The sequence below is a fragment of the Elgaria multicarinata genome, chromosome 5 (assembly GCF_023053635.1).
Source record: "Elgaria multicarinata webbii isolate HBS135686 ecotype San Diego chromosome 5, rElgMul1.1.pri, whole genome shotgun sequence".
In the NCBI taxonomy this organism is placed as follows: Eukaryota; Metazoa; Chordata; class Lepidosauria; order Squamata; family Anguidae; genus Elgaria; species Elgaria multicarinata.
The window spans coordinates 112,146,243-112,159,027 of NC_086175.1; the positions used below are offsets into that span (position 1 = coordinate 112,146,243).

Here is a 12,785-nt window from a genome sequence, read left to right on the forward strand (position 1 = left end):
TTAAATATTGCTTAAAAGGTGTTGGTTATTTATACATTATTTCATACATTACTTTATGACTCAGCCATTTGGATAAACTGCAAAACTTGTGTACTGAAACTTCTAGTGATTTCCAAATGAACCTTAAAATTTTGGGGTGCAATCCTAGAACACTTTCCTGGGAATATGTGCATTGAACTCAAGTGAGGGCTTACTTCTGAGTAGACCTGTTTGGGATTGCAATGAAGCATACGTATAAATGTTCAGTATCAAAAATTTGGACAGGTTTTTATTTGCTTTGATAAAACCACCACTACATCATAGGTTATTGAGTCTTTTACTTAAATTTTCACCTTTTATTTTTAGGCAGTTGTCCATGAACAAGAAGGATTATTGGGGTATATCTACTGTGATTTCTTTCAAAGACCAGAAAAGCCTCATCAGGTAACAGCTCTAACAACATAAAGTTATAAAGACTATGATCCCTCCCCATAATTGCTTGGGAGGACATTTGTTTATATAAATCAGTCAAGGGACATCCCACTTAACTTGAATTAAAACGCTGTATAAGACAAATGTTGAATAAAGTCCAGAACTTACTTCCAGAGCTATTCTATGAAAAGTATTGAACCGACGTCTTGCTGATACATATCATGCCAGAATTTATTGCTGCCGTCTTCTGAGTAATAGGGAAAGACTTATCTCACAAATAATAGTAACTGTTGAGACAATAGAAGTGCTTTACATTAGGATAAGTAACATCTTTGGAAATTATATTCCTATTAAAACCTGCATGCATCTTATTCTATTTATGCTCATTAAATGGTGGCATTTTTATAGTTCTGTAATCTCAGGTTGTGAGAAGCCTTACTCATTCCTGGCCATTTGAACATGTATGTAGGGGTCAAGCTTAGGTTTGTCCTTGAAATGAAGAATTGTGCCCTCAGTGTGCACACCGACTTCCATTCTATGTCTTTCAGTGCAGTCGTACGCAAATTTATCAGAAGTCTGTCTGACTGGGTTCAAGGTGACTTAATTCATGTAATTATGCAAAGGATTGGCCCTTAAGTCTTAGATACCAAGATCCTGGGTTTCTTAGGATTCTGCGGTCCTGAGAAAGCTCATGGAAATGGGCTTTTCCATCCCCTGCACCCCTAAAAGGACTTCTTGGTCAGGGGACCCTCCTGAATGGGGTAGAATTGTGTGCAGGGATCTACTGGTGGGGGGTGCAGGCGGGGGAGGAATTGCTCCAAATCCTCAGAAGTGGTATCACATTGCACTGCGTTTTGTATTTCCCCCCTGTTCACTTTGATAATGAGTACAAGAGTCTGGCTGGCATTTTAATTTTAAATGTATGTCCTGAACATGTGTACTAGATTTTATTTTGGTATGTCAGTGTTAAACTGAGTTACCGTGTTAACAATATACTGACAAACCTAAAAACAGAATGCTAAACAGTTAAGTTAAACCAATGGCCTCACTTTGCTCAGCCAAGTATATGTCTTCATTCAGCATCTCTTCCGGTACAATATAACAGCTCGATTTCAGGTAATTGTAATTATAAGTACATCCACTGTTTGAATCTGTAGTGATGTCTTAAAATGACATTAGTATGGCAAGGTATTGAACCATTTTTTTCTGAGATTTTATTTATTTATTTAAATAGGATTGCCACTTTACGATACGTGGAGGCAGACTAAGGGAAAATGGAGAATACCAGCTTCCTGTTGTTGTCCTTATGTTAAGTTTGCCCCATTCCACTAGTGGATCACCAGCGTTGCTAACTCCTGGAATGATGGAAAATCTCTTTCATGAAATGGGACATGCGATGCATTCTATGCTGGGAAGAACTCGATATCAACATGTTACTGGTAGGAAATAACTGTTTGTTTACTAGTTAAAGGTCAAATAAATGCTTCACTTTTCACAAGCAAACGTTTAATAGTTTTTACGTTGTATATCTTGGTTGTGATGTAGGTTTCAGTTTTATATTTTAAGGCAGCAGAAAGTAGTTTTTTCCAGTCTTTATTTGTTACTGGCCTTTAAATAATGTAACTGATTACTCCAAATTATGTTCTATATTATATAAAAGTCATTAACCAACAGTACATCATACTTTCGTGTGAATATAAAACAGAAAGTAGGAAGGTGCTATGCAAGACCGGGTTTAATTCTAAATGGATGGAATAGAAAGCAGAGGTAGGGTTTAGCTCCTGTCTCAATTTTGTCCATGTTAATGATGGAGATTTTGTTAGTATTAAAATAAGTATAAGTTAAACTTTTTAGATAAGTGGTGGGATAGTAGAACTTTAAATTTATCCTAATTCATGTGTCCTATCAGTAGTAGGAGTTGATCTTGAAACTGTGGTATGTGAAAACAGATTGAAACCGAAAGAGTAATAAAAGTACAATTGGGTAATAATGCCACCCTAACATCTTTCTTCCTGGACAATTTTTCCCTCCTTCCTTTTAAAGAGAACAGAAATAGAGAAGGATGGTGTCTGCTTAGGAGGGAGGTGTTTGGTTGGAATAATCCACTCTGTAGTATCTCCCCCCACTTCCTTACCTTCGCACCTCCCCTTCTTCTATTGGAACTCAGCAGATATTCACAGGATAGTGTATGGAGTACCTGGTTTTGCTTTTCTTTCCCTCCCTCCCTCTTCCTTGAGTGATGGAGGAACTGCCCCCTTTGTCCTAAAGATGTAAGCTGTAATGCAATAACACTTCAGAGGAAGTCAACAAATATGCTTATTGCAAATTGGATATAAAAGTTACCATATAAATAATGACATGTGAAGCCAAGGCTGATATTGCTGGAGTATTCTTTCTTCAGGGAACAAAATATTCTCCTTCATTGTTAGAATTCAGGGCCTGCGTAATTCCGCAGTCACAAATAAGGGTTAGCTGGGGAAGACTTGGGCCTTAGCTAGACCTAAGGATTATCCCAGGCAAATGGAGGGGTCATCCCTGCCTGCTCCTGGGATCCACTGTGTGTTATTTGGATGCACAGGGATGATCCCGGGACGATCCCTGGATATAGGCCTAGTCTAGCTATGGCCTAGCTTCCTAGGCCTAACCTACATACACCAAGCAGGATATTGCACTACGAAAGTGGTATGAAAATGGTATATAAAAGGCAGGAGCCACACTACTGCTTTATAGTGGTATTCAAGTGTACTGACAGCCGCTGGGGCCCATTGACACATAGCATATACCACTTTCATACGGCTATATCCTACTTGGTGTGGCTCCTGCCTTTTATATACTGCTTTCATACCGCTTTCATAGTGCAATATCCTGCTTGGTGTAGATTACGCCCTAGTTTCAGTCCTGACTTTTGCATTGGGGACCAGAATTTCAGTGAGGCTCCTGAGCCATCAGCTAAATTCCTGTTTTCTCATTGGCTTCACAGTCTGCCATTCTTTCTCTCTCTCTCTTTGTCTTTGTCTTTGCTTTCCCATTTGGCCAGTAGATTCTTTTACATTTTCCTCCACTTTTCTTCTTCTTCATAAGCTGGATTTGGATGTGGATGATTCTGATTGTGTGCCATTGGCCTGCAAAGATATTTAGTTGTTTTGAGCTGAAAGTGACCAGTTCTTAGACTGTATCAGGTAGTGTATCCCAGACTGTGTAGAGTTGAGCATAGATAGCTAAAATCCAAAATATATGAATAAAGTTTGAGTGTTCCAAGAAATCTCTACCAGATTGATACGTGAGAAGAGAAGTCTGGGGCCAGGAGTGAGGGGAGAGGATTCTACAGAAGGGGCAAACATAAGCACAACAGGTTGTAGATACTTAATAGTTTGGCTGCATCAAAAATTGGAGCAAAGATTATGCGTTGATAAATTGACGGCTGCCCTAAGTGCATCCTCTGTGGCAGTGAGAAGTGTTTATAGTGTAAGGGCATATTCAAACAATATAAACCACTTTGGGGGGTTGGGGATATTTTCCACTCTTAAATTCCTGATCCAGTGATATCCTGCTCATGCATGTGTGCTCCAGTGCTGCAAATGGGAAGTACTCTGTGTGGTCTACCACCAACTTGGCCCTAGTAGATGTTCATGACGCTCACATTGCACACAATTGCCCCATTAGCTAAGGCAAAATAATAACATGAACACAGTGATAATATCTTATGGTCTGAGTGAGTGTTGAGAAACTGCAAAATCCCTGAAACAGAACTTGCTTGTGGAAAGATGTCTACATGCTATACAAAAAAATTGATATTTGTTGCTCAAGAAACTGATAATCTGGAAAGGCTTAAAGTTCACAGGGCACAGGGGAAGAAAGGATGGATTTGAGGAATGAAGTTTTTAAAAGTAAAAAGTATTTCATCATCATCATATGTCTTGCAGTAGTAAAAAAACCACACCTCTTCAAGTGATTGACATCTTGAACAATAAAAGAAAACAAACGTGAACAATAATGGTGTGAGCTCATCAGACGGATGGGGATGATCATATTTGTAAATGGGATTAAATTCTCAAGCCGAGTTTGATTTTTTTATTGTAATTGGGTATAGAGTTAAGGCAATTAAAGACTTGGTGTTTAATGTGGGGCCAGATTGGCTGCAGCCCGGCTTTCATTTATAAAGGGTGTGATCCATAGTTTTATATGGTGCCTCACCCAGCTGTTCAAATATTGTGTTTCACTTTGTGATTTGCAATGAAACATGTAGGATTATAATTTAGCTTTTCTGCCAATATGTACAATAGCACTAGAGAAATGAAATATTTATTTAGTGAATTATTTATCACAGTTCATCAAAAGTGCAAATGAAAAGCTAAGAGTTGCTTTGGGGAAGATAGAAATTATGTAAATGTTATGGCTACCTGCATATTAGCGCTTCTTCATATCCTCTGCAGGGACAAGATGTTCTACTGACTTTGCTGAAGTTCCCTCTATCTTGATGGAGTACTTTGCAAATGATTATCGAGTGGTGAACCAATTTGCAAGGCATTATAAAACAGGTCAGGTAAGGATAACTAAAAAGCAGGCTGATTGTAAACAAAAAGCAGGGAAGGGGTTCTAAAAAAAACATTCAGTTCAGTTCTGTTAGATAAAGAAACTTTTTTGTCATGTGCTTCACTCCTCTTGCCCGCCTTTACACACAACCATTACACAGTGGTTGTGGTTGCCTTTTAAAAATAAAACTCCCCATTTGAATCAGGCGTAATAATTACCTTACCTCTTCTGTGTGTTGTAGGGTTTTCAAATCCTGTATAGTGGTGGGAGTTTAGGGCAGTCATATAGAACTCCATGTTGATAAAAAGGTCAGGTTGGGATGGCTGTTTCCCAGTACATTTCAATTCATTTGTTTGTATAGTGCTTTTTAGTAGAGCTGAAAATATCCCAGGCACCTAAACATTTAATGTTGACTTTACAAAGATGTTTGTATTGCTGAGGAATGTGTAATACCTTGTCAGCCCACTATCTAGCCTTATGGAACTGAGTTCATAAGTGCAACCCTAAGTCCAACTGAATCCAATGGGATTTACCCTCAGGTAAGTATCTAGTATTCCAGTCTTAGAATATAATATGCTGCTTTATATTTCAGAAAAGCATGGCAGACTTTGTTTCTTTTTAGTTCACAAATCTGGAGCTAGGCACTGTTTGTCCCATTCTTAAAATGTTTGAAGTTGTTTGGCATAAAATCAGTTGTGTACCAGGAAGCAATTGAGTCGGTTTTAATTCAGCCTTGAAGGGCAGACAGGATGAGCTGTAATGTAGGATTAGGACTGAAGCCTGAATCTACTGTTTTGCTGTCATGTTTCTGAATGTGTGTTTCTTTTGAATTATTTTTAAAATTATGTTAGACTCAGCTGTCTAATTTTTCTTTTAAAAGTAGGATTGGTTTAAGAAGATTTGCTTCCAAAGACTTTATTTCCTGTAACTTTAAATATAAATAGTAATCAGAGTGTGGGAGTAGATCTGTTGGTCATTATGATAATATTAGTTTTGCTGTCTATTCTGTCTAAAGAAAACCTTATTTTATATGCTTAGAAGTAGGGCCAATCCTGCTTACTTTCCTCATCATTGTTTATGCAAATTGAGAACTGTTGCTTTGATTTAATGATCTCAATTATGTCAGCTTGTCTAAAACCTATGCAAAAAGCTTTTCGTTAAGGATTCTTGGTTGCAGAACAAAAAAAGTAGGGCTATGTTCTAAACCAGAATAACTGCTACATATCCCTTGTGGTCTTAATCTAGAAACCTTATTCTACATAAGAACATAAAAAGAGCCATGCTGGATCAGACGAAGGGTTGTCCTGCATTCTGTATACACAGGGGCCAACCAGCTGTTCAGCAGCAACCGACAAGCAAGACACGGGTGCAATAGCACCCTCCCACCCATGTTACCCAGCAACTGGTGTACATAGGCTTACCACCTCTGCTGCTGGAGGTAGCACATAGCTATCAGGACAAGTAGCCATTAATAACCTGCTCCTCCAGGAATTTATCTAACCCCCTTTTAAAGCCATCCAAATTGGTGGCCATCAGTCCATCTTGTGGAAGTGAATTCCATAGTTTAACTATGCACTGTGTGAAGAAGTACTTCTTTTTATCTGTCCCAAATCTCCCACTAATCTGCTGCACGGGATGACCCCGGGATCTAGTATTTTGAGAGAGGGAGAAAAAATAAGAGGTGCCTTGTTAGATCATACTGGGGACCTTGTCCAGCATCTTGATTTCTACAGTGGCCAGCCATAATCCTCCTGAAATTGTACAAGCAGGGCAGAAAGCCAACTTCTTTCCCCTTGTAGTGTCCCCAGTCTCTGTTGTACAGAGTGATACTGCCACTGTACAAGGAAGAGCTTTTTGGCCATCCTGGCTGATATAATTGATAGAATTTGTCTAATCCTGATTTAAAACCTTAAAGAAATGGTCTAATCCTCTTTTAAAACCTTCTAATCTAGTAGCCGTTACCATATCTTGTGAATTCCATGTTAATTATGTATTGTATGAAGAAGTACTTTACTTTTGTCGGTCCTACTGGCAATCAATTTCATTGGGCATTCCTGACTTCTAGAGGTATAGGTGTATGTATATTCAATCCATCCTTACTATGCAGTCCTATGCATATCTTTTCAGAAATAAGCCCCATTGAGTTCACTGAGGCTTACCTCCAGGTAAATGGGTATTGGATTGTAACCTTAAGAGCAATCCTGCCTTATATTAACAGTGGCGTGGTGGGAGATTCACTTGGTGGAACATCTGTCACACTCTGTGTCCTATGATTTCAAGGTAGGTAGGGTGAGAGATGAAGTGAAATTTTCTGCCTCCCATTGTCTGCAATGGGAAGAACTTAACTAAGCCAGTCTTGGTGGAGACATGTACTGGTTCCTGGGTAAGTTAGGGCAACAAAGGGGCTTACGGTGTAGATCTTCACACAAATACCTCTGACATGCCTCATTCTCCCCACCCCCTTTGCTGGCAGAAGATCACTGATAGAATACCTTCAACGGCTGAGCTTTCTGTGGGTGGGCCTGGAGTGGCATTTACACCACTTCCAAAGGCCTTCTTTCAGCCAGCTTATTAGAGAACCACATCTACTGTCTTCATACATATTGTTCTATCAATTTATTTCAGGTCCCATTCTCTTCCCCGCTCTAAATTAAATGGTGAAGCATTCCATAGGTGAAGTGCTCCAACTCCTTGACCATTTGGGTTATTCTTTTCTGTACCATCATAGCCTTTTTTGAGGGTGTAGCAAATAGAATAATACACAGTATTCCAAACGTATATACCACTACATAGTTTTATAAATTGGTATTGCAATGTTTTATTATAATTCCTAACATTTTGTTTTTCAATGCCATGGCACACTGAGTTTGATGTTTTCGATGCACTATCCACTACAGTCCCAAGATCAGTTTCCTAGATAGTCACATCCGGTTCAGACCCCACCAGAGTTAAGAATTTCCCCCTCAATGTGCTTCACTTTACATTTACTTTGAATCTTATTTGCTGTTTTGTTCCCCACTCACTCAACAAAGAGCAACAGAGGAAGAGATACGTAGCTATAATTGCCCACTTTCCACTCTTTTTTTTTTAATTTATTTTACCAGGGGGTAGACAACTCTACCCATTACCACATGGGCACATTTGGTAATTTGAGAAACTGTCCCAGGCACCAACACAAAATGGGTGCGCTGCAGATGAATGTTTAGCCTGCAACCATCTGCCATCTTCATTTCCTAAGGATGTCTCTGAGACCCACGCATGGCCCAGAGGCATTCACGGGAAAAGAAGTTTCTGAGATTCCCCTCAGATAGTGGCACTTTTATCATCCTCCAATTGTCTGTAAGGAGGCTATTTTAATGATAATTGCATATATATTTTTATGGAAGTTCAGCAATTTTCACATTTGAATTCTATACGGACTCTCAATTGAATGTGATCTGGCCCCAGTGAGCTGTTTAGTTTGTAATGTATCTATCTAAAACACCTGTTTGTGTGTTTGTGGTAACTACTCTCATAAGAAAATGGGGAATGGGGGAGTTGTAGACGCCTATCCTCTCAGAACCTATGTGCTGCTTCGTACACAATACTTTTCCTATATGGAAAGAACCTTTTGTCAGTGAAAACTTTTGTAAGCTGCCCAGAGAGCTTCGGCTATGGGGCGGTATATAAACTTAATAAATAATAAATAACAATAATAACTACCACAGTTGCACATTTGGAACGGCAACCAATTAATTTGCAAATGTGTCTAATTGCAATTAAGGAGCCACCGGGATAGTTTCCATATACAAACAAGGTACATGTGTGTACACTTTTTCCTAAACCTGTAAAGAGAAAATATATTTGATGTACCCTTACTGTAATAGCTACAGTGGTGCTTTAACTGAGCTAGGAGTAATGTTTACCCCTCCACTAGTATCCAACAGAAGTGCACGGTAACGTATGTTGCCCATTCCCTGACGACAACAAAAACTCCCTGCTATATGCTCCAGTGAACTGCAGACCTGGATTTCCATTTCAGTGAAGCTTTGCGGGATTGTGGTTTACCAAAATACCAATTAGCAGGGTTCTGCTAGTTTGTTCTGTTTTAAACAGGATAACATTTGACAGTTGGTGATTTGAAACAGCCGAAGTATGAAACTGTGAAAAATTAAAGTTATACTGCGAGAGCCAATTTGGTTGTAATCGTGTTAAAAATTAGAGCTCTATAAAATGAATCTATTCACTGCTGCCAAGTTTTTCAGTGTTTATATTTTATAGAGCAGGAAAAAATTCTACTATAGCAGGGTATCAAATGGGGGAAACTCTCAGGTGTACAGTGACCATGGTGGGTCATGGCTGGGCAGAAGAGAGTTTAGAACATAAGACAAGTTTTGCTGGATCAGACCAAAGTTTCATAAGACAATATTTTGTTTCCGTTAGTGGCCAAAGCCAACAAAAAGGGAACTCCATGAGGAATGCCAGAAAAACCAAAAGCAAAGGGGTAGACAAAAAAGATGTTTAATTCAATGAAAACATTTCCAAAAGGTTTCAAATCCTTAGATCCTTCTTCGGACAATTTAATATAATGGGTGTTGTTTCCTCCTCAAATACCAGTCTCTTATACTATGCTTGCGCAATTTCAAAAACAAAAACTAATTCCTTTGATGGGGGACAACGGAAATGCCTAACAAACTGTGAAACACAGACAGAACAGATTTTACACAATGTGTAGATCCCTAGTTTATCCACTGCATTTTCATAGATATATTCTCTCTGAACATGGAGCTTCCATTTAGCTAACATGGATAATAGTCATTGATCTATTATCCTGTTTTAAAGCCATCTGAGCTAGTGGCCATCACCACATCTTCTGGTGTGGAATTCCATAAAAAAATTATGCATTGCCCAAAGAAGTACTTCTTCCTTTTTTCCTATCCCAAATCTACGACCAATCAGTTTATCCGATCCAGTATGGGAGAATTCTCCTGCCTTCAAAAGTGGGAAGGCATAAATCTATAGTTTCATCTTTGTCACAAGATTTGATCATCTTGGGTTATGCAAGATCTGTCACCCAGTCGTGTGAATTAATTTACAGGCCAGGACATAATGATGCAGTGTTCTTTGAGCCTCTTGCCCCCCCCCCCTTTTAAGCAAGGTATGCCACCTGGACCATTATGGGCTCCAGCTGTGGAGTCCATAAGAGTAAAGTATTAACAGGCAAAGTAGTAATTACCAGCTTTAAAAAGGTATGTTTTCAACTTTTACGTTTTTTTCATTAAAAGATGTAAGAAGAAAATCTTGGGTCAGCCTGTCTTTGCTTTTATCTCTGTAGTGCTGATTAGGCCTGTGTGTGGTCTGACATTTATGTCTGTGTTTTATATTTATGTTTATATTCTTTACAGGTTTTTTGGGGGGGAATCTTTTTCTTGTTACAAAATCTTTCTAAGAAGAGGGTCCATATTTGGGGGATGTCCCAGAATAGCAATTTTCTACAATGTGGAATAAATATATGTTGGTTAAACGGTGCTACTGAAAAGTACAGCTTTGCACATTGAATGTTCCTAAATTTTCAAAACTATACTACTATTTTCTGGATGAGAAAATTATAGATCTTGCCTAGCTAACAACTACGTGAAGCAGCCTTTCAGTTTAGGAGCAGTTCTTATCCATTGTTCAGTTCCAGCATCTCTCTAGTTAGTCAATAATTTTTTTCTCAATTTGCAGTAACTTTTATGCAATTGTTCTGTTAACATCAATATTGTTTTTCTAGATCTCATAATTGGTGCAGAACCCAAAAATGTAAATTTTGATGTAACAATTCTTAAACACTTCAACTGTAAAGCTTCAGGCCTGATTGTAGAGTTCTTTACAGATGCCAGACATCTGTGTCCCATTTTAGAAGCCAGAGAAGCTTTTTAACATGTTAAGAGGCTTTGGTCACACCAGAACTCAGGCCAAAACCACACATTATAAGAAACACAGGACAGCCCATGTTCTGTTCTCTTCCTCCCCTCCATAACAGAGTAAACTTATCTTGTGCCTTAATGCCATTCGGGGTAATGAAACGCACACTGTGATGACCCAGTGTAGGTTTTACTACACCTTATGGAGGAGAATGGGGAAACTAGACATGAGGATACTGTTTTCAAAGGCAGTGTTTCTGGCAGTGTATAGCTGCGTCTTCAAAGTCTATCTAAATCAGCTTTACCCAGCCTGATGCTTCCAGATGTTTAGGACCTCCGCTCCCATTTTCCCTGGCCAGCATGGCCAGTGGTCAGGAATGCAGGGAGTGGTAGTTCAAGACATCTGGTGGGCACCAGGTTGAGGAAGGCAATTCTACTTCATATCAAACGAAGTAGAAGGATGCTTCTCTTGTGCATATTTTTTTTCTTTGCCTCTTCACAGGTAACAATAGATACTTTCTCCTCTCATAAAAACAGGGTTAATGTGTATGTCTGGAATACATTACCTGTAAATTTCTCTTTATGGTTCTCTGCCAAAAAGAGCATTTATTTGTGTATTCATGCAAATGCCTATCCTTAAGAGAAGCTCCATGGTGCAAAGGGTCTCTTAAACTCGCAACAACCCCTACTACCAGAAAGAGAAATAAATTATATGAGCCAGGAAGCAGGGCATTTTTCTCAATTCCCTACTGTTTAAAACAGGGCCGGGCAGGTTTGGGAGGTCTGGGACCATTTTTCTCTCCCCCCCCCCCCCCGGTGGACCACAGTCTGAGGGGCATCGTGAAGTCTCTGGGGTGCCCACAAATTGCTGGTTTGCTGTCAAAATTTTGTGGATAGCCACGCTTGCAAACAAGCTAAATTTGGCCATTTGGGTTCTCCATAGCTGCTATAAATGCCATTTTTAAAGTTTTTTTTTTTAAAAAAATTGGAGGCCGCATTGTGGGGCAGTAGGGGGCCACATGGTGCTCCTGGTCTGCAAGTGGTGGACACACCTCTGGTTTGCAGTATAGGAATGACCTATTGGGGGTTATTTTCCCACTTATATCTCTTTCTGTTCAGTGCCTTTCTTCCCTTTCTCTTTCCTCCTCCCTGTCCTCAGAAAGAAGTAATTTTGTCTCATGTAATCCAACTATTGCTACTCCAAATAAAGTTATGTTTGCACAAGCACAATTCACAAGAGTCTGTGCATTACCTTTACGCAACCTATTGTGCAAACATAATGCACAACCACTTACATAATAGAAAGATTTGATGGATCCCTACTAGCACTATTTGAGTTTGTTAAATGCTACTGTTGGATACTAACCTATGTTTTCACTTGGGCCAATCATCTCCCTTCTCAAAAGTAGGAGGGAAGCAAAACAAAGCAAAGTCAAGTGCTCTTGCAGAAAGAAACTGAGATGGTGAGACAGAAGCAATTGAGAGCCCCATCTTGTTCTTGCACAGCTTATAATTAAATCCATACAGTTTTACTTTCATTTGACTTTTATTCTGTTTGTTCATTAGTAATATGTAAAAACTGATAACTGCTACCAGCATTGTTTTATTCTTTCTATTCAAGGCACTGCCCAAAAACATGGTGTCAAGGCTCTGTGAATCTAAAAAAGTTTGTGCTGCTGCTGATATGCAGCTTCAGGTACGTTGATTTGTTCCATTTGAGTTTACCTTTACAATGAAGCTGTAACAGATCTTAGGTTAGCATAGCATCATTTCTGAAATATAGCTCAGTGATGTAGATACTCTGCCATATCTGTGCAACTCTTGAATGAATTTTACTTGAAACCTGTCGATGATTTTAATGTAGTTAAAGGTTTACCTATTTCTTTATTTAAAACTGCACGTCTGACCCTGACCACCTTTAAAGTTTGAGTTCAATAACACTGGAAAAGTAATACA

At 39.1% G+C, this 12,785-nt stretch overlaps 1 protein-coding gene across 1 annotated transcript in view; it reads left to right on the top strand.

Annotated features, from left to right (window-relative positions):
- The window catches only part of MIPEP (mitochondrial intermediate peptidase), an 80,646-nt gene that overhangs the window by 25,167 nt on the left and 42,694 nt on the right, over positions 1-12,785 (top strand). The window contains exons 12-15 of the mRNA XM_063127028.1: positions 346-423; positions 1,646-1,850; positions 4,845-4,954; positions 12,451-12,525. Of these exons, the coding sequence (XP_062983098.1) occupies positions 346-423; positions 1,646-1,850; positions 4,845-4,954; positions 12,451-12,525 (468 nt within the window). The remainder of the gene's footprint in view (positions 1-345; positions 424-1,645; positions 1,851-4,844; positions 4,955-12,450; positions 12,526-12,785) is intronic.